Raw genomic sequence first — 26,801 nt, 5'->3', positions numbered from 1 at the left:
CGGTCTTGTGGTCTAAACCTCAAAAGGACAATGAGCTAATTCAATAACATGCAAATGAAATTAACCTGATTATCAACAAACTGTTGAACACACCCTGACACACACACACACACACACACACACACACACACGCACACACACACCCTGCACTGCCATCCAGATACAACTTCAAACACACATGAGCTTTCCTCATGCAGGAAAACCGGAACAAGAAGCCTTTTCAGTCAGTGTGCGTGTTTATATCTGTGTGTGTGTTGGGTGTGGATGTGTATTTGTGGTGGGCTGGGTGGTTCTATAAACAAGAGGCTCTTTTTTTAATTAAATTGCTGTTGACCAACTGGAGGTGCGAGCGCCTGTGTATCTCTATACAGCAGTAATTTGTGTGTTTCTGTCAGTGAGCAGTTAAACAAAGTTTAACCAGAAGAGAAAACAATAATAAAGGCAATAAAGGGCCTAAAAGGCAGAACAAAGTGTTTAAAAGGTTGAGGTGGTTATGTGAGAGTGTAAACTGCAGGTGTGTCTCACCTCCACCTGCAGCTCCCTGGGGGGGACGGCCTGCAGCTCGGTGGGAACGGTGCACTCCAGAGTGTTTCCAACCAGAGTCAGACTCTCACAGCTGTGGTTGGAGACAGTCAGAACCTGGCACTTCATCGCCTCCCTGTCCATCCGGTCACCCTGGAGGAAAAAGGGAGATGGGAGGAAAGACAGCAAAAGGGAAGGAGGGAGCAAGGGAACAGACATAAGAGGTCAACAGTTTGCAAAAGGGTGGAGGTCAACACTTCCAGTTCAGCAAACATAACGAGCTACTATTACTGAGGTCAAAGGTCAGTGAGGCCAGACAGTTAAACAAATGTTTTATGTCAAAATAAACTGGAAACACGCACAAATGCAAACTAAAAAAGCTTGTTTATGATAAAAATTAGCATCACAGATATTTCACATTCAACCTCTTTCCTCTCAGGTAAGCTCTGTTCACTGCCTACAGGAAGGATGAGTACAAATCAAAGAGCAAGCTTGACCATCACAGATTTTTTTTCCAGTTAGGGAATAGAAACAATTAAAACACAATGAGAAGAGCCTGAGGGGTATTACTGGCCAGCCTGGAGTCCCTGCTATGTAAAGCAAGTCTATTTAAAGATGAATTGGCAAGGTCCTTATACATGATATAGCTATTATGCCTGCCTGTATGGTGCGCATTCCTAAAAAGATTTGCATTTAATCAAATTAACACAAATTGATTGGCACAAGATAAAACTGAGCCCGCTTCCATCACAGGGCAATTTATTCATTTTTGGGCCCCGAGTTCAGAACCCCTGGGAGGGCGGGAGAGGGGTGTGATGTTTTGGAGACGTGTTATGAGTGCAGCCTAGCACTGGGAGGTTTAAAAAGGCAGCTAGCAGCAGTTAGCAGCTAACTTAAAGACAAGAAAACAGCCAATTCATTTAATTATTATTCTGTATTTTGCATCATGTTGTATACATGTATAATGCACAGCAACTTTGTGGCAGTGTTATTGTTCAGAAAACAATGTTGCTGCTCGATATGTATGTTACTCGTCACACTGGACGGCAACCCTGTTTTGCCCCCCCCCCCTTTTGCTTCCAGAAAGCTGGCATGCTATCCAAAATCACACCGTGGGCATTATGTCGACATAATGAGGGCTCTCCTGCTGGTGAGGATGGTTGAGGGGGAGGTAAGGATTTTTTCTCCCAAGGTTGTCCTGGGATTTGGCTTTTTCTGCTTTGGTATAAATCAATTTATCAATTCATTAATTGATTTACCAACCTCAAAACTGGGTCTAAACATTTGCCTTTTAAAGCTCCAATAGATAGTTTAAAAGCTGCACACAGAAGATTAAAGAGTGTGAATATGTGACATGAGTGTACAATTGCTGCCTTTACATTCTGTTATTATATTAGCGTATCATGCACATACATGCATATATAGTATATCCACATGCACCTTATCCCTGCTGTCCTATATTTTTATTCTGCATACTCGTTTTTTTTTTTTTTTTTAATTTATAATACAATTGACAATAAACATCTTGAAATCTTGAAAAGGCCTGAAGCCATGGCTTGTTTAGGAAATACTGGAATTTGGAAACAGAAGGCTTCAATTGTGTTGGAAAGATGGTCCTCAGAGACGTGAAGTATACGGCAGTAAATGAGGTGCAGGTCCGTCTTCTTGGCAGAGCTCGTCATGATTCACAGTGATTGAAAGCATGAACCGAGCCTGCCGCTGCAGAAAACGAGTGAGACAGAGCAACTTATTCTGTTCGCGTGACCTCTAGCGGGATGACAACAAACACCCCCTCTGAGATCTGACTGGAAGCACACACAGCAATTAACCACGTGAGTGTGTGTAACCGAGTTAGTGAGCGCGTGTGTGTGCGCTGTTTGACGGGAAGCTGCGAAAGAACAACGCGGCATAATTTGTTCTCTGACTTGCTCTTGTTCCCTTGCTTTCTCTTCTTGTTCACTTTTTTTTCTGTGATTCCGTCTCCCTCCCTCCCTCGCTCGCTCTCACACACACATAAACACACTTGTTTGAGTGCAGCAGAAGGCAATAAAGAGAATGATCACATTCCTTGCGTGACAGCTTGGGATTTTCCAATTTGACACAGAGTGGAGGCTCGCACCTGTTCCTGCACCCTCTCTCTCTCTCTCTCTCTCTCTCTCTCTCGCACACACGCACACACACACACACACACACACACTGCACTTTCGCGGTCTACAAAGCAACATGAACCACTAATTTGCAATTAGCTTACGCACAAAGACAAGATTTCGTAACAAGATCATCCAATACACTTCTTATTCAGTGTGTTTCCCGGCTGAAGGCGTCACAATACTGCACACACAGCAGAGACCAGTTATTAAAGTTATTAACAAGCCATCACCGTAATACCAGTCACTCTAAATAAACTCTTACGATGATTACAAGTGAGATGCTTCCCAGTCTCCCGTGATGTGATTGGCAGCGATAAGAACCTGGCCGCACGCCAAAGTCAGCAAATTGGTTCGTGCATGAGCTGTCGTACTGGTGCAGAGCTGTCACTCAGAGCTAAATATTCCTTTATTTGTCTGTTATTGGCTGCCAGTTTGAAGCTAGAGTTATCAGATGGTGCTAAATGAGCCCAGAATTCGCCCTTTACTGGAGGCCATTGCAGGGCAGGGTTATCAGATGGCGTTAAATGTGGACCTGTTTCGGTGCAATGCTCGGTACCATCCCCCCTGGGTAAAAACTGGGGGCTTGTCTGGGGCTGAAGGGAGGGATGAAGGGGGGATAGAGGTCTGGTCGGTGGTGGATTTAGCATCGGGGCCAAGGTCACGTCTGGGAAAAGAGAGAAAGAAGAAAAAAAGCAGCCAGGATACCCTGCGAGAGGTTCAGCACAGCTGCCACAAACCGTCGAGCTGCAGTCAACAAAAAAATGAAAGAAAGAAAAGAGGAGAAATATGTATTTCATTGTGTTCCTAAAACAGGCTCAGGGGAATGTGGTGGCTTGTTTGAAAAGCAGCATTAATATGTCAAGAGCTTTGACCTCGGCAGCCAGAACAATGCAAGTCAACAGAGAGAATACGAAGAGACGTATAGCATCGGAGGAGGGATGGGGAGGACGGGGTGGGGGGTGTAAACGATGGGAAACAGACTCCACTTCCTGTTTTTCTTTAGTATTGTTTCCTTCCCAACTTGACCTGGACCATTGAGGGTTGTACGTGTGAATGTGTCGATTGGGAGGCAAAGTGCGGCGAACAGCAGGATGAACATCGACATCAACATCCCATTCATTAAAGTCCTGGAAACTACATCTCTAAACTCTGCAGACCTGAACCAGTATTGTGTGTTTGTCAGTTAGCAGACTGGTGCAGAGGTTAGTATTTCTTGTATTCCAGTTCCAGTTTTGATACGTTTCTGCTTCTAAGCGTTTGAAATTCGCTACAGCACATAAATAGAAAAACCTTGAACTCGACTCAACTGGGGTTTCTGCAGGTGTCTTGAGTTTCTGCACCTGTTTCTGCAGGTGCCTCCCCTGCTGGAGTTCTCTTTAACAAGAAATCTTTACCAACGGCGCAGTTTTGTAGCAGGCTCACACCTCTGAGCTCTAACCTTTTGCTGTTATGTGATATTTCTTCAAACATTACAGTAAATGAAAGGCAATGGAAGCAAACAAGTCACTCCACTGCAAACAACAAAATTGAGCAAACATACCTGCTAAAATTAGGCTGTGAAAAAAGAGATTTTCTGGGACATTGATAAATGCACTGAGTGGAGTGAAACGTGTTAGCCTGTGTCTTCTTCTTGGACCCTTTTCATCCATTTTCAGTGGCAAACTGATATTTTATTTGTATCACTATAAAATCAGGAGATTAACATGAGAAATTACCCATCGGGAGCCCAGCGGGAGAAAAGGTTAAGAATATGGGAGACTTCCATGAAAATTAGGAGTGTTGGCAGGTATGAACCAACTGTTGTGGCATTTACCTTGAGCTCCACGATGCTCTTGTTGTCCTTAGACGTGAGCTTGGGGTCCTGGAAGAGGGGGTCCTCCACGTAGATCAGGTCCCACTGATCCGTGGAGTAGCCGTCCAGGACGAACGCCACCTTGGTGAAGACGGGAGGCTGCAGACCCAGTTTGGCCAGAGAGGGTGTGGTGCACTGGATGGAGGTCCGGTTCTCTCCGTACACACAGCTCTACACAGGGAGACAAAATGTTGGTTGTAGGTCAGAAAAACTGTACACTGTCCAAGTTGTTGTTGTTTTTTTGTCCACTTTCACACTTGTTAGCTATTGTTCAGATCTGCGGCGTGCTCAGGAACACTTTCCTCATTAAAGCTCAGGTGTTTGCACCCTTTTTAGGAAACGATGTTGGCACACGTTTTGATGTATTCACGGAAGTTGGAGAGTAATGTTTGGTGGGTCACAGCCACAACTACATCTACAGCACAGCTACAGAAAGCTCCTATTTTCTACTACTGAATGTTATTTTTTTTTACTCATACCTCAGTGAAGCATTGTATCTTTCCTGTGTTCTTGCTAACAAAACAGAAATATCACATATAATGACATGTACTGTATGTGCACACAAACATATCACAAGTCAAGTAGAACTGATTTCCGACCAGCTTGAGGTCACCCAAGCCTTACTATGCCTTACATTGAGTAGAAGCAGACAAAACCTGGAATTTAAGGTCTAATTCAGGTTCTAGTTGCAGCATATTTTAGGTCTATGGGGTCTTATTAGGATAAAACTGTTTTACCATCTAATAAAGAACATATTCATTCTAGTTTTATGACACAAAGTACGGCTTGTGACGTCTTTTTAGTGTACTGCAAAATGAGGCGTGACTGATTTGGGTTTAATTTAATGGTGTGTATCCGGAGCTGCATTCATAAGACTCGATTTAGATTCTATTGAGATTGGGACAAGACAATCATTGTAAAAGACACAAAGACAAACACTTTCATCGCTGTACTAGTGAACTAGTGACCTCAGCCCCTAAATTCAACCATCATCCATGTGATCCTGATTCACATCTTATATTAACCTGGTCCTACATCTAAACTAGTCACTTGAATAAAAAATGTTCCTTTCCTACATTTTGGTACTTTAAAGGTGGCATATTAAGCTTTTTCTCTTTTTCCTTTCCTTCAGTGGGTTATATCAGTTCTTCCGCATGTAAAAAGATTTTGAAAGTCAAAAGTCAGCACCTACAGAAGCTCTTCTCTCCCACAGAAAACACTGCTCCTGAAACGCCTCATCAGTAGCCCCGCCTTTAATTCTGACATCACACAATGTGCATCTGCAGCTCCTGGTTATACAATCCAGCCCTCATACTCTGTATCTACATGCACAAAGAGATTAAACACCTCCACCTCTGAACTTTCCTACTACTACGAGTAAAATCAGTTCCCTCCTGGTCTCATCTCCGTCACAATGTAGAACAACCGTGTACTAATCCTCAGCTTGGCAGTTTCTTTTATACTCAACACACTGTTTGAGACACGGCTTGTTTTCAGCCACTGCTGTGTTTACACGCGTGGCCCGAGGGCACAACAATGTTTCATCCCACGTTGGCTTCAACCCACATGAGCCTCCCAGCTTTTGTGCTGATTAAGACCGCCCGGTGAGAGATAGAAACCTGGAAAACACCCTAAGCCCTTTTTTATTGAGGTGTGGCAGAGTTTCATCTTGTCTAGAGAGAGTATCGATAACAACAGAGATAGACGCGATGAGGTTGACGTCTCCTCTATTGGCTGATCAAGAGGAACATGTCTTTGAGAGCTGGACTTTAGTTCTGTGTTTCCTTATTTGTTTGTGTGCCAACGTGTTTGCTAGCTATGCAGTTATGAGGGGAAATACAGCACGCATTGTTCAGGTGGCACCGAGCCACAGACTCACATTAGGAAAGTTAGCTTGTGCAGAAGAAAGTATGCCAGTCAGAGGTTAGATAAGCACTAACCAAATATAGGCTGGTGTGCACTCAGATACCAGATGTTCAGTATACTGTAACTCAAAATAGCTCCTTGATTCTTTTTAAATGTTCAGTCAGAAATGTCCTCTTTGAAGTTTATCATGATTGCTGCAGTTTCATCTGCTGGCTCATCGGCAAATATCTTTGCATCTATCTGCATGTTGTTCCTTTAAGGTATTTTCCCTGATGCACTATACACACTGTAAATCTAAGTTTTAAAATAAGTGGACTTTATTTGAAAGAGTCAGGAAACCGATTACCTCAGAATTGCCAAGTCAAGTAGACTATTTAATTTAAGTTACGAGCTAATCACTTTTAATAACTCAAAATTTAACTAAATCAGTTTCTTAGATTTCTTTTAAGTGAAGTCACTTTGTCATATTTTTCAGTGTACAGGGTTCCCATACCTTTTCCAAAGTCAAATTTAAGCACTTTTTTAAGCATTTTCAAGTTTAACAGCAGCTAACATCTGTAGTAAAATAAATATTTAAATACATACACACATAAATATATAATCAAAATTATTATTTCAATTCATCACATTATATCAGATGTTATTGTGCTGTAAACACAGCTTCATAAAGAAACATATGACTACACAGGCGCAAAGTACAGCATTGGTAAAGGCTTGAAATTCAACAGCAGCAAGTGTTGTAAAACTCACACTATTACACAGTGTAGTAAACAGTAAAGTTACTGAACCGTCCAAACAGAGAGTGAGAAGAAATTTGGGTCGGGAGGCGTCTTGGAAGGGAACAGCGTCCAAAGCAGGGTGTTACTGGGATCCAGATCTGGGGCAACGTTCCCAGAAAGGAGAAATTAATGGACAGAGTAATGGGGATGTGGACAATAAATGGGCACGCTAATCTGAAAGCTGTTGTTCATATGACTTCGACAAGCAACAATAAAAGGAGCAGTTTAAGAGGCCAATAGTGATAATAAAATGATCCATTATCCCTGGATCACAGCAGACACCTCTTGTTTTTTAGTGTATGTCTAGACTCTGTGGCTTCTGTGATTAAGCCGAGATGATGATGTGTTTGATCATCACAGAGATTGTGGTTTATTCATTAAGCAATGCAAATATCAGTGTGACATAAGTGTTACAAAAGCCGTTAAAAGTGTGATGGCACGATGTTCCTCTTCACAGGTGCACGCAGGTGAACAAACCAGACTCGTTTGGCTGCACGCTGACAGATCAATGTTGATATTTGCGTTGTGGTCGCCTCATGATAGTGTGTGTTTGTCTTTTGGGCTGCAAAGGGACATGTGTCCTTGAGTCGCTCAGATCAACGCGCCCTGTTGTGACCTTTGAACACAACAAATGCCACCTTCACACCGCTCTTTAGTGAGAGGGTGATTGTTGTTTTGGACATTTGATTGACTCATTTACAAAGAGTCATTTATGCTGAGAGAGCAGAGAGGGAAGGGTTTGGTGTTTTAGGTCCTTTTGAACATACTGGCCATGGTATAGATTAACTAGAATGGCACTCTGTGAAGCGCATACCTCCACCAATCCCCTACAGTCCCCTTTTGTACTGACTTATATATACCAACCACCTAAATATGCCTGATTTCTTTCAACAAGATCCATGCAATATCAAGAAATAATTGAAAATGTTGAAAAATGCCTGGAATCTCACAATGTTAAAGCAATTCAGATCTGCACCAAAGCTTCCTTGGGTCTACTCTGGATCGAGACCCATCCTACTTCCTAATATCCTATCCTAACAATCTGTTCAGTAGTTTTTGTGTAAATCTTCCAACGAATGAACGGACACGGGTGAAAACATAACCTCTGTATAGCGTGTATAGTTTTTGACCCCTAATGACTCTAATGTTTTTCAAGTTTTAAGCCATGTGTACTCTTGCAAAAGCACCGACAACACCAAGACATGCACAAGCAGCAACATTTAAAATCACACTTTTGTTTGTTAGTGCTCTATAAAAAAAAAGAAAAACTTGAAATGGGGCTGCATCTGATGGCTATTTTAACTGTTGATCATTCTGTTGATTATTTTCTTAATTAATCGATAAGTTGTTTAGTCTATACGATGTCAAAAAATTGTGAAAATGTTTATCACTTTTCCCTAAAGCCCAAGATGATGCCTTCAAATGTCTTGTTTTGTTCATTACTCAAAGATATTCAGTTTACTGTCATACAGGAGAAAAGAAACAAGAAAGTATTCACATTTAAGAAAAAGACAACAGACGACGCGTCAAAGACCGAATGAAAGACTGGACTTAAATACAAACTAAACTAAATGAGGGAATGAGGTGCAGGTGGAGTGAGGTGGAGAAACACAGGTGATGGGAATGAGTAGGGGAAACGAGAGAGCGGGGAAGGAGCTACTGGGAATACTGGGAATGAAGATGATGCAGTGTAGGTGTGGAGGGAGAGCAGACTGGGGAGGAACACAGGAGGGGAACAGAGCAAAAGACACGGTAAAACCCCGAAAAAGAGGGGGACCAGGGCACTACTGTGAACTACGACTTGATGAAAAAGAAGAAACTGAGGCTTGACTGGTTGGGAACCACTGCATTATGGACCATGGCCCGTAAAGTTTGTTACGCTCCAAATAAAGCTCAACGAACTGGCTGAAATCTGACTTCCAACACACTGACTGATATCTGACTCCCTGGAGAGTCACTCTGACTGCAGTAGCAGCAGCCCCGTCCAAGTATCGCTGAAACTTCCTCATACACTTCCCAGTCTGACTCCCCAGTGAGCGATAGAAGCCCAGATGGACACACGAACACAAAGTCACAGGCATCCGTAAGCGCTTGAACACATTTTAAACACACACACACGCAGGCATGTAGAATGCATGTGTGTGAAGGTAGCGTTGGGTCGCCTAACAAAAGCAAACCAATTAACCTTCCTCCTCCACACACCAATGAGGAGCGAGTCGAAGGGACTGTAGGGTAAACCCCCTCTCCACCACTCTCCCAGGGGCAGCGAAAGGAAAAATATCCTGTGAATTAGTGGAAACCTCAGTCAGTTTCATTGTTCAGGCGCTGTCTCCTCTTATTTAAGGCAGAGGAGGTGAAGGGGCTGTATGTTGGGAGCAGCTGTAAACACAATCGGTCAAAGAGCCGGGCAGCGAGCGGGCTCAGAGGTTTACTGTGGGGTGATGAGAGAACCAGCGATCCCGAAAACCTCCGCCGTCCCCGAAGGATCATTAGTGTAACAGCCTGCGAAAAAGCCAAGTCATAACGGAGCTCCCACGTACAGAAGTGCTTGTCAAATCTAGAGTGATTTATACCAGTGGAGTTTTCTGCTGTTTCCTACCATGCTGTGTTGCGCTATCATATACTTTGGATTTAAGGGTCTGCGGTTCAGATGTGTCTTTGCTTGTTATGTTGATTTTTTAGGTGTAAATTTCACTCTTTCCTCTTCTGCATCAGAAGTTTTTGTAACTAGACATAATGTGTTTTGCATCCCTACTTGTTTTGAAACTGAATGCTTCTTCTGTTTGTTTTTCGCTTGTGTGTTTAACCATTCTGCAAAGGACCAATACTAAACTACAATCATTAATCATTTGTGGATACTTTCTGAGTCACAGATTTCCCGGTGTTAATCCAAAATCTGTAACATCTCCAAACCTGCATTCTCTGACTTAAGTTTGAGTGTCCACAAACCAAAACCCGACTTTTTGGAATGACGTCCCAAAAGGACTTCTATGATAAATATAAAGAGCGAGTCCATGCTGAGATGAGGTTGTGTTGATGAATGGTCCAAACCAAGGTCTTTCACCCAGGAGACTGGGGGTTGAGTCATGTGTGAAACCAAAGATCAACACTTAGCTTTTTCTTTTCAGTATTATGTTGCATTTTGGTCGCATTTATAAAATGATCATGGACACCTGGGTAGTAATAGTACACACACACACACACACACACACACACACACACACACACACGCACAATACTAGATTGCAGTATAAGAGAATAAGAGAAAATTTGTCAACAATTTTTAGATTTTTAATCTATCTAGAGTCGCCAAAACACAAAATGTTTATGTAATTCACATCATTCCAGAAAATGCACTATATCACAATGATACTGTGATATTCAGATATTCAATGGCACACAGAACATATTTGTTCAAATATAAAAAAGCACACACAAGAACAAAAGGAGTGCCTTTTTTTGTTGCACATAAGTCATAAAAAATTCTGACATACATTTTGTTTTTCGAATTAAAGGTCCAATCTGGAAGACTGATTGTTTGTTGATTGTTCAGTCTCATTCCCAACTCATCAAATACTGAAGCTTTGGGTTGGTGGCCAGCCCGACCTACCGACCCAAAGCATCAGTACTTGACTTGCAATCTTACGAATTGGTCCTTTAATGCTTCAATGCAATATTAATCCACCAGGTTTGAAACAAGTGGCAACCTCTGAGGCAGACAAATGAAGCCAATGTAGAAGTGCCAAAAACTGCAGTTCCTCAAATGGTCACTTGAGGCTGGCTTGAGTCAGTTTCCAGAAAACGCCATGTTAAAATGCCCAACAAACAGAAATGAACACGGTCACAGCCTGGTTCACGCAATGAGTTTGACCTCTATAGCTAATCTCCCTATTCATGTCAACTGTGAGGGTACATTTTTAGATAACCTCCCTTTTTTACATAATTAGGACGATGCTGCATCGAGTGACAGCTAGCCACTAGCTCTCAAGCTAGCTGTCAGCAACCAGGCTGCATTTGGCCCACTTTTGGGAAGAGGTGGATAGATTGTGACGGCCAGAGCCACCACACTGAGCTTCACAATGGCTCTTCAGAAACATATTGGTGACGTCAATGAGACAAGGTTACATCCATTGCTTAGTCTATGGTTTGTAAGGTTTTTACATCTGGAAGAAAGAAGACTTTCTTACCCCACAGAGCGATGAGAAATACTTCAACTGAGGCCAAAACATGACAACACTGTTTGATGTGTTTATATGCAATAGATATCGTTTTTCGTATCCTGTTTTACATTGATAAATTGGCACACATTCACACCAGCACTGCACAACAACAGTCTAGTCTTTTGATTGCCAACAAGCTGGAAGCAGTTGGAGCTTTGAAGCACCTTTAACCGCTGACAGAGGGCAAAACTCATTCACTTTCATTCACTTCCGTCTCTCGGACACCCTCCAGCTGTGGGGGGTATGGGAAAGGAAAGAGGCTTCATGAGGCATTCAGGTGTCAGCTGGAGGGATTTAGCTCCGCTGGGACGAGATAGGAAGAGGAGTCGGACACGAAACAAGCCAGTTTGTGAGAGCAGGCGACAGGTGTCTGGCCATGGTGAAGCCTCCTGTTAGACCACTAACTATATAAGATGGTGCAGCCTGGCAAAGCAGCGCTGGCATGAAAAACTTTACTCCCTGAGCTTTGTGAGTGATCTGTGTGTGTTCACGGATCACTTTTTTTGCTGTTTTCTTGTGTATGTGCAGCCCCCGTTGGCTTTGTGGCCATGCCAGCTTTTCACGACGGATCGTTAAAAAAAAATCTCTTTCATGTTGTGGGAAAGCTGAGATTGGCTGAGACCAGGCTTTACTGGAGATCTGAGAAACAGATATCAAGTCAACAGTGGACGTTTTTTCTTCCTATTTCATGCTCCGGCTCCAGCTGAGAACCCCGAACCTCTGCTGCTGCCTGTTAGCAAGTCTTGGTTGCTTCCTCCCTCCAACCTGCTTTGGTGCGAAGAACGATTATATTCTTGTTCGACTGGAAAACAGATTTCACCGACTGAAAAGAACATCATTCAACTGCTGTGGCTTCTTTTTGGAGACAAAACCGATCACACGGCCGGCGTTTAGGTTTATGAACGCAGCTCTGGAAGCATGTCAGACTGGCTCACATTACCCACAGCGCCGTTCCACTGGCGATGGAAACCTCTGGGATGTCCGTTCGCCTTTATTTTGAGGGGTTAAGACAATAAGACACTTATACTGTCCCTTCCCAGGCTGAGCCTTAACTCATCCCGTTTACTGGAAGGAATTTAACAGGCGACAGCTGGGGCCCTACGGGGCATGATCCCATCCTAAATCATTAGCAATGATAGCCTTATTTTATACAGGCTGCTCTCTTTCTCTCTCTCTAGGAAGCTAGAAATTTGTTTTGAATCAATCCTCTCCGGTCTGTTATTCCAGTTTAAAATGAACAATAAACCATCAGGGCAAGGATTTGCTACAACACACTGTCTTTCAGTCATCCCATAGCTATTTTTTCTTCAGATCTAAACAGAAAGGGTTTTAAAAGGTTTTTAAAATAAAAGACAGTCAGCATGTGTTTTTATACTTGAAAGCCAAGTGAACTCAGTTGACATAAAGAGCACTTTAACACACTCAATGACCCTGTTCATCTAAGATAACCGGTGAAATTACACCCGGTAAATTTGGCTGAAACTTTAAAGCAACATTTCAGAACTAGAATGGCACTAGAGTGAACACCTCGGAGGCCAGGTTCTCGTAATGTTCAAGAAAGTGAGAAAAATTCCTGGATTCATCCCGCAGCTACGGGGAACTTCAATTTTGTGTTGTTTCTGGTGGCCCCTGTGGACAAAAGCGGTATGAGCACCACCGCATCTGGATATAAAGATGAAGTGAGTGAAAGAAAGGTGAAATGTCTTTTCAATAAGCACCACTGTTTGCAGTATGCATGGCGATGAGAACTTTCAGTTTCAGTGCCATTTTAACATCTAGGTTAGCCTACAGTTAACAGATTCAATCGCTTGTTACGAGTAATTTTGTTGAGAAAAGCCAGAGAGAGAAGAAGTTATCAACTGACCCGGTGACAAGCATTAAGAATAACTAAAATCACAATATCATAGTAGCCAATCTTCTTGCTGATGGTTTACTTATGTAGGTATTAAGTTGAGACCGTTTCATACCAAGTTAGAAACTTCTTCTAGTACATTTAAAACCTTTTAACATCTTTAGTCATTTATTATTTGGCTGTAGAATTTCTGATTCTTGTATTTTGTTCAGAGCCTATCTATAAGAAAGGTGTTAAATGAGATGATATCTTGGCCACAGAGAACGTTTCTGACTGGCTGGCTGGTTGAAACACAGTTCCAGTCTGTTAACTAGTTTTTCTAAATCAGTGAGCGAAGCAAATTAAACTGCAGGTGACCATAGCAACAGCACTTCAGGTGAAACAGAGGTGATCATGAGTTCAACTGAAGGGGGTCATGGTTTTAAGAAATATGTAAAATAATGAAATAATGTCTTATTTTTTGTATATCAGGACACTTTGTTGTCAAACTCAGGGCATTGGATGTTGTGTTTGTGGAACGAGGATGAACACAGAGGTATTTATTTAAGATGTGTATGATGGAAACTGGGTTGGATGGAGTATTTTATTTCTCCCTACTCCTTTTTGGACATGAATTTGGTGTTAGCTGTCATCTTCATCAAGAGGGAGATGACCAAACATCCTAGTTTACCTCATACAGACTACACACATTCACGTGCTGCAACAATCATCTACTGTGTTGACCCTCACAGCATTTCCACTGAAGCAGTTGGAAGTAAAGCGCTCAAAGGTGCCTTGATAGAAACTGCAGAGGGAGGGGGGGCAGCGTTGGATGTAAGTTCAGATTCTCGTCAGGTGAATAAGGGATTCGATCGAGCAATTTCTGGATCGTAAGCCTAATTTCAGCGCCCTCGAGCTGTGTCTGTTCACGCTGCTTGTGTGAAACGAAGCCTGAGCTCCCCAGAGAGCCATCAGCCGCTGACCTGAACACAGGTCAATGACCAGGGAAAGGGAAACTGAAAGATGAGACACTGCAGGGAGAGTGTGTGTGAGAAAAAGAGAGGGAGACAAACAGAGGAAGAAACATAGATGAGAGCTAAAAGGATAGTGAGTCACTAAGGTTCGAGATGGAGGTCTTACTCCGTGTGCGTTGCTATCGGTGTGTGTGTTTACGGAGTGCATAACAACCTCCTGACTGAACCTGCAGAAGCGTGTGCCACAGGATGACAGATAACATCATTACAAAGCACTGCTTGTCCTCAAACCGCCTCCCAAAGGCAAACATCACACACACTCAGAGAACAACACACCTTTGAAAAAGGGCTCTTTGTTATGACTCACGGAGAAATATGTCACCTTCACTCTGAAAGAATAAGTTCTCATAAAAAGCGGCTTGCAACGTCAAATAAGATACATGTTGTTAAAAGTCCTCGAAAAAAAAAAATCTTGAATTTGGTTAGAAAATTTAGAGATTTTACCAAGTTTCTAGCAACTCTCTTGCCATATATTTTCTGTTTCAGTCCAGGTGATACAGGGGATGACTTGAGGCTAAATTAGACATTTGATCATTTGATCTGTTAATTGTCAACTATTAAATTAATCACAAACTATTTTAATAATCGATTAATTGGTTGGAGTAATTTCAAGAAAAAAAGTAATTGTTTCCTCTTAAATGTGAATATTTTCAGGTTTCTTTACTATTCTATGACAGCAGACTGAATATCTTTGAGTTCTGAACAAAACATATGAGGCAGTCAGTTTGGACTCAAGGAAACACTGATTTCTGACATGTCAAGGACCAAACGAAATAATCGTTAGTTTCAAAAGAATTGGAGAATTCTGTGCAGTTCCACCAATAAAAGGGCACTCTGTTACTCTCTTTTCTTTCAAAGGATGGGGTATCATTTCAGCAACAACTGCAATGAAACCCAAGCTGTGAGGCTGTTATCCAAGAGCACTATAACAGTGGATCAGAAGGTCAGAAAGTTTACACAGAGGTGGGAAGTTTCTGTGGTCAGTATTATTTCTTCAGACAGCGCCGGCTCTTTTCTGGCTACAACATGAAAACGTAATTCGGTGCAACACTGGACAAAAGGAATACTGTTATTCTTGCCGAATGTTGTGTCTGCGTTATGAAGTGGAGGTCTTCTCATGGAATTTCATGTCGGGTTGTTAAAGATGATCCAAAAGACAGAGACAGAGAGAAGCACGGCACATTATCAGGTCATCTCAGGCTATCATTGAGTCATAAAAGAACTATTTTCTTACAAGTTCAGATATCTGCCAACACATTAAGGATATGCAAACTAGATTTAATAGAAATCAGCTTGTGTGAACATTTCTGTCTTGAAACATGAAAGAATGAGAGTTTTCTTTAGAATCAAGAAAAATACAACTTGAAACACTTTAAAACAGGGCTGACCAAAGTTCATTTTGGCTCACCAGATGTTTCTAGCGAAAACTAAATCAATAAAAAGTAATATTGTTTTTTTTTTAAATGTAGCGTCCCTAAATATGAATTAATTTTCACAATCTGAGCTCCAGGCGCAGAGTGACGCACAGGAAGTAAGTCGATTAAGGGAACTTGGGATCTTGGGACCATTTTGCATCTTAACAATACAATACTACACAATACTATACAATCGGTGTTTGAATTGGCCCGTGGCCCACCATTAAATTTCCTTTTTAGCCCCTAAAGGGAAAGTATTTGTGCGTCCCTGCTGTAAATTTTGCCCTGGCAGATCGTGTTCGCTTAATTCTTAAAGAAATCTCAACAACAAATGATTTGATATGTTTTTGCAATGAGGAAACAAGCACATTTATCAGGAAAGATATCATTTTGCAGGCCTTCTTCTGTTCACCTATGATCCTCCTGCTCAGGTTATATAATAGAGCAGTTAAAGGCTCCTGATGACTTGGATCTGTCAGTATCCCTGATGAAACCTCCAAATGTCTTCATGACTACGAGCAACAAGTCCTGTTGCCCTTAACTTATGACCAGATGACTGAGAAGCTGCACAGACTCATAAACGGCATGTTCTAAACATTTAACACCTTTTTAAGGGCTTTATAATGAAGCTACATCAGTTTGAGACATTTTAAGGGCTTACAGACGGCGTGGTGAAAGCCTGCTGAGTGTTAGGGTCGGATAATTTAAAACACCTCCGGGCCGTCGCTGTAAAGGCCAGCCAGTCTAATGGAGCGATGAAGTGCTACAAGCATTTGTGTGTGTGCGAGTGTGTGTATCACTTTACTGCAGTAAGTAGAATAAAGTCTGACGGAGGTGAAGAGAGCCAGAGCATCCTAAAGTCTTCGCTCAGCTACCGTGCGAGAGTCAGAGGTGACGGCTGGATCCTACACATCAGACTGTGGATTTTCCATTTCCTTGCTTCTCATGTTTGTCTGACACTTTAGCTCTTTTCCATTGTTGAGAACTCTTTTTTCTTCTAGATGTTTTGTGGGGGGGCGTTAGTATGTATAATGACAAAACCATATATGTGAGAGCGAGGTATTTGAAAAAGAATTATTACATTTTGCCTCCTCCTCATCTTGTGATATTTCTAGTGTTTTTTTTTAACCTGTCGACTCAGAATATAAGAAGACGCAGGAACTAAACGAGGGAACTACATCAGGAACAAAAAGTTCCTTTGGTTCCCTTATTTCACCGCGTTAAATGTGAAAATGTTTGGCTCTACAAGCTTTTTGTCCCTGCTGTTTCTCTGATATCCACCCTCGCTCTCACTCTTGTGAATCAAGGGGTTAACTTCAACCAAACCAGAAAAGTGCAAAGATGCACCACAATGGTTTCAGTGAGTTTTATTTTTGTTTCTGTCGAGTTTGGATGGATGGAAGTGTGTTTTATGTGCACAAAATTAATTTTATTGTAAATGGATTTGGCATAAAATGCCACGATAGCGGTTACTCTCGTTGCAACCATTGCAGCCATGTTGCAGCTGCGGGCTCTGGACCACTTCTAAAATGTTCTGAACCTGTAAGTCATTTATGCAACAAAATATATAGATATAATGGCCAGGTATAAAAATACAGCAAATTCTCTTTAACAAAAAAGAAATTTCCATCCCAAGTGCCATACTGGTGCTAATTTTGATACAGTATTACTATATATGCTTCTAAAAGAGATGAAAGTACCACGTCAGTAGCAGGAATGTTATTTGGACGCAGGAGAAGCTGTTGCCGTCAAAATGCACTTATTGTAAGTCTCGTTGGATGAAAGCAGGTTAATAAATGTGATGTAATGTAAAATGTAATGTATGGAAAGTACCTTCAAATGTTCCTGAAGAGAAATATTTCTCTACTCCGTTGATGGGTGGCTTTATTAATAAGCCAAAGCTTAAACTTAACTCAGATTGCCATCATTTCAGATATGAAACCCTTGTTGTACTCACCACATGAAACACCTCAGCATCCTGACCGGTGGTGAGGACCATCTGGGGCTGGAGGCCGGACTGGAGGAAGAAGCCGTGAGCAGCCACCGTGCAGCCTCCGCTACAGTGAGGGGGATGAGAACGGATGTCAGCGCCAGCGTCAGACAGAGTAGACACAGTAGAGCCCCACTGGGAGGGACCTGCTGTTAGCGTTAGCAGTTTAGCCACTCGTCACCTCCTACTCATTTCCTCCTGCTGTAAAAGTGAAGCATTAATCTGTCTCTGCTCATTCGCAGATATTCTCAGTCAAACTCGCCCTCGCTTTCCTCTCTCGTGTACCTCCATCTGGGTGAAGAAACATTAAAGGGCTCAAGTTTGAAGGAAATTAGACGAGCTGACATTGACAAAGAGTGATATCCAAACCATTTCTGGAAAGCAGTGCTGGCCACCGTACAGATGTGGTGAATAAATCTCATAACTAGACTGTAAAACCCATTCAGAGTGAATATAACTCTAACCTGACAAAAGAGCGCGAGGGCTGGATGCTGTTGATGATGGGGTCTTGGTTGTAGGTGAACTCCACAGGGGCGAGGCGCTCCACCGAATCCACCGTCAGCTTCACGGACTGCTTGGAGGCAAAGGTGCTCGGAGGCGTCTTACAGGTCAGCATGCTCGACGACAAGCTGATGGCAGAGGGGGTGAGGGCGATGAGTAAACACACAGGACATACTGTTGAATTAGCATGTACAGTGGCAGCCATTGTTCAGGCCCCTATTCATGCATTTCTCTTGAATTAGTTCTGATTCCTGCTTGAGCGGGAAATGAGACAGAATAAGGAAAAGATCGAGAATAATGGAACCATTAACCAATCCCCCAGTCCCCCAAACCCTTTCAAGAGAGAAGAGAAAAAGGCAGACTTGACGTAAAGATTTTTGAGAAGCTTTCTCTGATATGCAGTGGGTGAGGAAAAGATGAGGAGAAAAGAAAAAAGAAGAAGAGATGGGATAAAAATGTGACTGAACTGACCTCTGGATCTTACAGGCTGACTTCCCTATCGTCACCTCTCGCTTGTTCCCAGTGTCCAGGAAGGCTCCTCTGATGGTCAGCATGGTGTTACCGGACTTCGGCCCGAATGTCGGGAAGATTTCGTGAATGACGGGGTCCTAAACGCAAAGACCATCTTTCACGTTACGTTTGTTTCTTTTGTTTACATCGTGTCAGACATCAAAAAGTGCGATCGAATAAGAAGAAAAAGTGCTGTTCCTACCACAAAGGTGAAGCCCTCCATCGTGGCTACCTTGTGGCCACTGGTGACCTTCACTGTGTGACCTGATGGGGTGAAGTTCCCACTGAACACCGGGGAACACTGGATCTCAGTCCACCTAAACACAACCCCCCCAAACAACACACAGACCAGGCATTATACCACGAGCCACCCGGCGTTTATCTTAATTCAATGAGCATCTACTGCCCTGCAGTAACACACAATGAGGCCATCTTCATCTGGGATTTGGAGGGCAGTGTTTTTTTATTTTTTTTCCCAGTTTGTAATGAGGTTGTTTGTAGCGAGAGGGAGTTTGTAATGGGACATGGTCCCAGCGGATTTGGGCGAGTGGAAAGTCTGGATGCAGCGATTTTTTCCCAGCAATTTTTCAGTTAGAGGAGTCATGTGTTGAATGTGGCGGGCTGAGGGAGAGGGGGGTGGGGTGGAGGGAGGGGGGCTTCTTAACATTCTTTCTTCAACACAATAACCTCCATTAAACCTGCTCTGCCCCTATAGGACGCCAGTGTACGGGTGCCTTTATCTTGTAAACACCCACCACTTAACACACACTCTGTCTCTCTCTGCCTCTCAAAGGTGGCTTTTCAGATACCGTCCAGGAACAGTGCTCGCTGCAAAATGCAAGAACACCAGCCTAACGCGCACACTGACTGACACAATAACTAGTGCATCAACAACTTTTCACAAAGCACACAGGCATGGGAGCAAGACGTAGAAGCTGTATGCTCCCTGAAACAAACAAACACACCCACACATACCTGTTGATGTCTTGTCTGGCCAGTTTGCAGGGAGCTCCGGCCACCTCCACCGCAACAACCGAAGCCTTGAAGCTCTCCGTCTTGTCGAAGCCAAAGTTGTCCCCGCACATTGTCACCACTGTGGAGCCTCGTATCGGTCCAGAGGTTGGAAAAATCTGATGCACACCAAGGAAAATGTACAGCGTAAGCATTTACCCAGCCTGAGAGCATGATAATAAATATAGCATCAGTGGTGACCTGCTCCTTCTACTTTCATGCTGTATGTTACAGAATCAGCACCATGGTGTTGAGACCATGACCATCATCATAACTACAGTACACATATGTCTTTGACACAACTATCACTGTTGTTTCTTCAGCTTCCGTGCATGTTAGTTCATTTGTTGATATTTTAAAATAAAATTCTGTCCATATCTTACAATTTGTCCCTTTAACTTAATATTGTTTATAACTGCTTTGTTATAACAGTACATCCCATGGTGACGTATTTAACTTTCAAGATCTTTTACTTCGACAAGAAGGAAAAGAAAAAAACAAAAAAGCAAAATAGGTCTAATTTAAGGGCTCTGAAATGTGCCTAGAATAAAAATTCATCATTATTATAAAATGCATTAATATTGATACTAGTGACAAATTGTTCTCCAGGAAGTACAACCTCAGTTGCAGGAACCTTTTGGGAGTGAACCTTCTGGTCTCTAACTTGCACTATTGGGGCAGAACTAATGATTCTCAAGGTTATATCATTGTTTTCCATACATTCTCTGCTTCCTGTTTCGAAGAGGATGTTGTTGCAGCTCCACCTGCCTGCTGTTGTTCCAGGTGTGTTTGTTAGCTCGTCTTTACTGACAGGTTAAACATTACAACTTTTCCCTTAGCTTCTGACTCCCTCCACCATCTGCCGTTTGATCTTTGAACCTAAAGCGCTCTCTTCACTTTTTCTTAAAACATAAATTCTGAGACTTAAATAGTAAGAACATAGCTATCTTATTTTAAACATATACTTAAATTTAGAGGCTTTATTTCACCTTATTTGAGGATCAACAGCACTGCAAGTAAGTGATACAGATGTATCCCAACTTCAGATTTAAGAAAAGAAAATGAAGACACATGCATGCCACCTTTCACCGCTCTTTTCAATATACAGCCCCATAAAAAACAGTCCCAGAGAAAGAGGTGTTTTTATAGGCTCTGCTACTATTAATCCATTTTGTTGCATTCAGGACAGTGGAGCTAGCTTGTTGTAGGTTTTTTTTATTTGGAGACAACCTAACAGCATGGGGTGCTGCATTAAAGTCAGAAAGAATGTATACCACCCACACGGAGCTCAGTAAAGTCTCACAATGTCGGAGCTGTGTAAATAGGACAGTGCTGCTGTAAAAGGACGACAATTTCAGGAAGGACCATGACCTTCACAAAAGCCACACTGTAGAGACAAATACAGATGCACAGGCAGGTTATATGAGATGTTTCTGGGAAGAGAGGAGTGAGAGAGAGTTTGAACATTGCATGATGGGTGTCGCAGCAAACTAAGGCAGCAAGAAGCTATGGTGACCAGCCGCTGCGGTTACCTTAGTGATGACAGGTGTGCAGTAGTCCTGGTTCCAGACGGAGGGGGAGGGACACTGGCTGGCTCTGGTGCAGCGTCCATCACACCAGCCGCATTCTGTCACCCGCGACAACAGCAAACAGGAAGTACAGGTGGTCAGCTGACCACAGCCGGGGCCAATCAGAGGGACTTTGGTAATCTAGGAAGAGGACAGAAAGCATCATGTAACGCTGGCAGTATGCCTCGAGGAACATTGTTCTCTTTTATCTGTTGCTGTTTATATGGTTTGTCAGGATTATGTTAATATCATGCTTCAGAGATGAACACAGGACAGTCTCATCTGTAGAATAGCAATCTGTACCCTACATAGCTCAACTTTCTTCTTAAACCTCATCAAACTTTTCTAGGGCTAGAGTTGCGTTTTTACGGTGCCAAGCCCACCTTGTTTCCTGTGGCCATAAGCAGAGCTCCTTCTGAGGGGTCACCGTCCAGCAGTGCTACACTGGTGGAGACCGGTCTGGAGTCCAGGCGGATGTTTACATGCGGAGAGACGAATCTGGAGAACAGCACCTAAAAGACAGAGGACACATTATTGCAATCTCTTTTAAAGCAACATTATGTAGAAATTGGCTTTTTGTACGATTTGGCGCCCCCCCTACAGTTTCTGAGTGCACCATCACAATCCCAGGTCCCAGTAAACATGTACGTAATGCTGTGATCCTACCCTCTCACTGAAGTTACATAGTGCAGAAACAAGTGATAGAGACCAAGACGCCATTCATCCTATTACAAGACACTGCACCATCAAAATGAGTTCGAAGATGTAATTTTAAGGTGTAAAAGTTACATAATGTTGCTTTAATCGAATCAAAGAGATGTGCTACATGTACCCATGAAAAGGACCTGTATTTTTTTAAAGCTACCAGCACACAGGTCATCTGAGGACACCTGGGTAGGAGGTGGTGTTTTTCATTGTTGCTGTGTGTATCTGGAACGCTTCATAATGTTGTACACTGACACACATCATTAATCAAACAGGAGGGAAACATTATACTGAGTCTGGAATAGACAACAGTAGATCCACACCATCACCTGAGGACAAAACAATCCTTCAGGATGAAAAAGTAGAAGAAGACATCAACGTTTTTTGGAGCTGTGCCAGCACAGTGGTGAAGAAAAATAATCCAGATTATGTCATCTTTTCCTGGGTGATGAACTGGATTTTGGCTCAAAACAGAGTTGAACTGAAGTAATTCCATTAAAATGCTTCCTCGTAGTGATGTCTGGCCTGGTGTTATAAGACACTTGGGATTATCATAGCAGGAAAAGCACTGTAACTAACACCATTAAAGTCAGCCTGCATATCCAACATCAAGGCTCTTGCCATGTTTGGCAAGAAAAAATGGTCGCCCTGCCTAAAGTCTTGGGTTGGTTAGAAGCAACCTTATCAGGAATTATCTGGAATTTACAGTAGCTTGGAAAACTGAACTCGATTACATTGTGTTTTCCATCTTCTAGTGCTTTCGAAGGAATAGTAAAGTAGGTGCTTACAATGGGTAAACAAAGTCAAGTAAACACCTCTACACTCCCTGTTTTTGAGAGTTTGATGAAAAGAACAATATCAGTTTCATCTCTTGAGTGTTCAGTAAACAAACTGGTCCAGGTCGAGTAAAGTACTAAAGTAAGTTAAAAGCCGTCAAAAGTGACTTCAAACAACTTCCATATGTCTTTAACGTACTGTATGTAGAAAAAGAAATGTGATGTTACAAGTAGCACTCATCTCTTGACAAACAACAGTTGGATATCTGGAGTTTTCATGAAGTTGGCTGATTCACAAAACTTTTCAACTGTGCCAAAAAAACACTCATGTGACTCTTGGATGTGCTTGTGACTACCTTTCTAGCTAACAAGATGCATCATGCAAATAAAACCATTCCGGGGCTGTTGGAAGGAACTTATTTTGTGTTTTGGCAGAGGCCAGCCCTGCAGCTGCTGCCAGTCTTTGTACTAAACTAGGTTACAAAACACTTCACCTAATTCTCTCTTTACTAAATATCTTTAGTAAAGAGGTAACTTAAAGACCTTCAAACTAGCTGTTAACTTCTAACAGTCGACGGGGTTGAGAGAGAAGCAGCCTGGTTTTGGGGTGCAGAAGAAGAAGATGTAGCTGGCAGAGGAAACATGGTGTTCTCTGACATGTTGGGAGGTGTTTCAGACACACAAGTCGGCACATATACAACACACACTCCTCGTTACGCACAAATATACTTTTTCTCTCACTCACACACACTATCATAACCCTATCTCTGCAGACAACCACACACATGCAGGACTCACACACAAACACTTCCAATAACACACACGTCATATGTTATAAATACGCAAGTCATATACACACATATTCAAACATAAACACACACACTCACACACACACACACACACACACACACGCACACACACACACACACACACACACACACACACACACACACACACACACGCACACACACACCTGGAGCAGCATTTATCATTTGTGGTTACGCTGCAATTACAGGCCTGGGAGCAAACAGAACCGAACAGAGCCTCTAATGGAGTGTGTGGTTGCTCCAGTTACATGAAGCCCTCTAAATTATACCATTCAACCTATTAAACACACACATACACACGCACACACACACACCAACACACACAAAAAGATACAATCAATGAACACACAATCTTTCTGCCATGTCAAGATGGAATTACAATTCGATGTATCCTCCAAAAACAAAGCACACATGCAGTACAGCACACACCTGGCTGTGACACACACTGATGAGACACTGCAGGGATGGGAGTTGTGGCATGTGTGTGTGATCTATTACTAAACAGCGTCCAGAGCGTCAGAGCGTCCAGTAAATATCTCTGCATTGTACATTTTAAATGTGATTTAGTCGGCTGGCTGATACACTGCTCGCCCTCGCCTCACCCTCACATACTCCTTGTTTTCCAGCGTCATTCCTCCCTCTGTTTGAGCCTCATGATCAACGTTCGCTTTGTAACGGCGAGTATAATGGGTGGCTTTCCGCTGGGGACGAGGCCATACAACAGGCATCTCTCTGGAGGTAATAGCGGTGTAAATTACAGCTTATTGTATTAAGCAGGCGGGGGGAAGTTTGGCCTATAAACACGGCCACTGTGTTATTCCCACAGTGGCCCGAGTGAAGCCGAGGGAAACACTTCCTGAGCCAGAATGAAGTCCATTGGGGGGGAACAACGCTCTTTTTCTTTCACTGCCTCAACTCCATGTTCCCTCTTGTTCCCTCCAGTGGGAGCGAGCAGGAAACTGAAATACATGAAAAGTTGACAAGTTCTTTTTATCGTTCTAACAATGAAATGAGCTGCCGGAGCAAAGAAGACCATCACTCTCACAGATTCTTTTTGTGGCACAGCTTTGGGAGAGGGCAGGTGGCCGGGGGGTCGTCAGTTCAAATGCAAGCCTTGGGCAATCAGGGCTGGGAAAGTGAATGAGACCTTGCAGTCAGATCCGGATATCTTGGGCAAGGTACAGCTTGGGTTCGAAAAAAGTTTATCTAAGGGTGAATTCATAACTGTAGTTTGGTTCATTCGGTTTGAAAAAAGGGAAAGAAATACACATTGTTGAATTGGAGTTCTAGTCCGGTTCCTGTTCACACTGAGCAAACCAAGAGGAGTAAATACTGTACAAGTAACACAGAGAAATGTAGCTCATTGATTTTACAGTTTTGGTGATTTTCATCCTGCATCATCAGGACCCACATTGGGAAATCAAAATCCGATCCGATTCTTGTGCTCACATGTGCCCAAACAAACCAATCTCGGGTGGAAACGTTTCCAATTTGGCCAAAAAACTAAAAAAACCCAAAAGTGAGCCCACCTGAAATGTGGTAAATAATCCCTCGTTTGAGAGGCATGTGCCTGATCGTGTCCACACAACTTCAGCAAGTACAAACAGCAGGTGAAACTTGTACCGGGAAGTCAGCCTGTGATGGATTTTTGGGTCACAATCTTACTGTTCATTTTTCTCCTTAAGTTTGGCTAACCTGCAGGAACAGCATGTTTAAAACCAGTGCTATCATCTGGTGAATTTCCACATTTTCAGGACTCAGCCATTATTGCATCTTGGTGAGTTTGATATGATTATTAAAGAGACAAAGCTATGAAAAAACACCGTATTGCAAGCTTTAGTTGTACTGGATGGTTTGAAAATGTAAAGCTCCATGAGGAGGGGGATTAAAAACAAAATCACTGCCAACGTTTTTGTCTCTTTGTACACATTCTCCTCCAGGTTCTCGACTACCTTGTCATTGTCCGTTGTAATTATTCCTTTCTCTTGGTTTCTTGCTCTCCGCTTCTTGGAACTGGTCTCACTCTCCCTCTCTATGACATTTACTAATCTGATAGCTAAGGGGGTTAAGAAGTGTTCAGTTCACTCCGTCAGAAGTCGCTGTCTCCCCTCCCTCTCTGTCTCAATGATGGGCAGAACACACTCGATGAAATGGAAAGTCTTGCGCTGTAGGACAGCTGCTCTCCTCTTCAGACCTTCTAAAACCCTTCGTCTAAAACAATGAACTTCAGCCAATGCTGCCAACCACAAAGAACAAAACAAAACAAAAAAAAAACTGAAGGAGGGCCCGGGAGGAGGGGGGGCTGATGGTAGGGCAAACACACAGCAACAGCTGCACGGGACGCTCAGCGAGTAGAAAATGCCGTGCGAGGGAACGTGTCAGCGGAGCCCGCCGTTCACCATTAGCGTGCTGTTCGGCTTGTAAGCCCCCTCGCACCCCACTACCAACGTCTCTACCCTCCCTCCATCCCTGCCTCCCCTCCCTTTCCGTGCAGCTGTCGACCCTTTTTTTCCACGTCTCTCTTGCCTTTATTTTTTTTCCACGCCTGTCTTTTCATTCTTGTGTTTCAAAAACACGTGAGGTAATTCAGCGTCTACTTCATGCGTTTCATACCACTCGTCGCAGTTTTTGGTCCAGCGCCATACTGATGCGCCGGTGCGACACTCGATGCACTTTACTGTGCAGCTGTGACCATTGCATGCATGTGTGGACGGGCCAAAGAAGACTTAAACACCACATGAAAAAAGTGGGAAAGTGTCTACGGTGAGTCACAGGCTGGTCATACTGACTTCATTAAGTTGACTGCCAAAACGTTATATTTCACCCTGACGATCAGCACTTAAATGACTCTTCAAAACAAAATATTGCAATTAATAGATCACAAAGAGGCCAAATCCACATTAGAACTGCAGGTGCGCTGGCAGTAAAAGCAAAGACGTTAGGTCTAACTCTGGAAAGTCATGCAAACATATTCTTGACACTGATTAGATGATTTGTGTATCTAGACGTAAAACTGGAGAAAATTTGGTTGAAAGTTTTTCTTTCAGACATCTTTAATGACATACAAGCATTGTTTGAAAAGTATTATAATGATCATATTTGAAAGACTTGTATGTATATTGTCCAAGAAACCTTTGCAAATTACAAAATTAGTGCTTACTTACTAAGTGCCTGCTAAAAGGAAGAGTGGTTAAGAGTTCACTTAACCTCACAGAAGAAAGCGAGAAGGTTATGGGGTGGCCTC

The 26,801-nt window shown here is 42.8% G+C and overlaps 1 protein-coding gene across 1 annotated transcript in view; it reads right to left on the bottom strand.

The window, feature by feature from the left end:
• The window catches only part of met (MET proto-oncogene, receptor tyrosine kinase), a 73,355-nt gene that overhangs the window by 18,223 nt on the left and 28,331 nt on the right, over nt 1-26,801 (bottom strand). Inside the window, exons 4-12 of the mRNA XM_084365446.1 lie at nt 21,633-21,761; nt 21,214-21,390; nt 19,646-19,800; nt 18,873-18,987; nt 18,632-18,768; nt 18,124-18,288; nt 17,627-17,726; nt 4,486-4,695; nt 526-675 (exon numbers count right to left, since the gene is read on the bottom strand). Coding sequence (XP_084221572.1) covers nt 526-675; nt 4,486-4,695; nt 17,627-17,726; nt 18,124-18,288; nt 18,632-18,768; nt 18,873-18,987; nt 19,646-19,800; nt 21,214-21,390; nt 21,633-21,761 — 1,338 coding nt within the window. The remainder of the gene's footprint in view (nt 1-525; nt 676-4,485; nt 4,696-17,626; nt 17,727-18,123; nt 18,289-18,631; nt 18,769-18,872; nt 18,988-19,645; nt 19,801-21,213; nt 21,391-21,632; nt 21,762-26,801) is intronic.

The sequence above is a fragment of the Pagrus pagrus genome (assembly GCF_965226575.1).
Source record: "Pagrus pagrus genome assembly, chromosome: 10".
Classification (NCBI taxonomy): domain Eukaryota; kingdom Metazoa; phylum Chordata; class Actinopteri; order Spariformes; family Sparidae; genus Pagrus; species Pagrus pagrus.
Note: the sequence above shows the minus strand (reverse complement) of the source record. Positions and strands in the feature narration are given on the sequence as shown.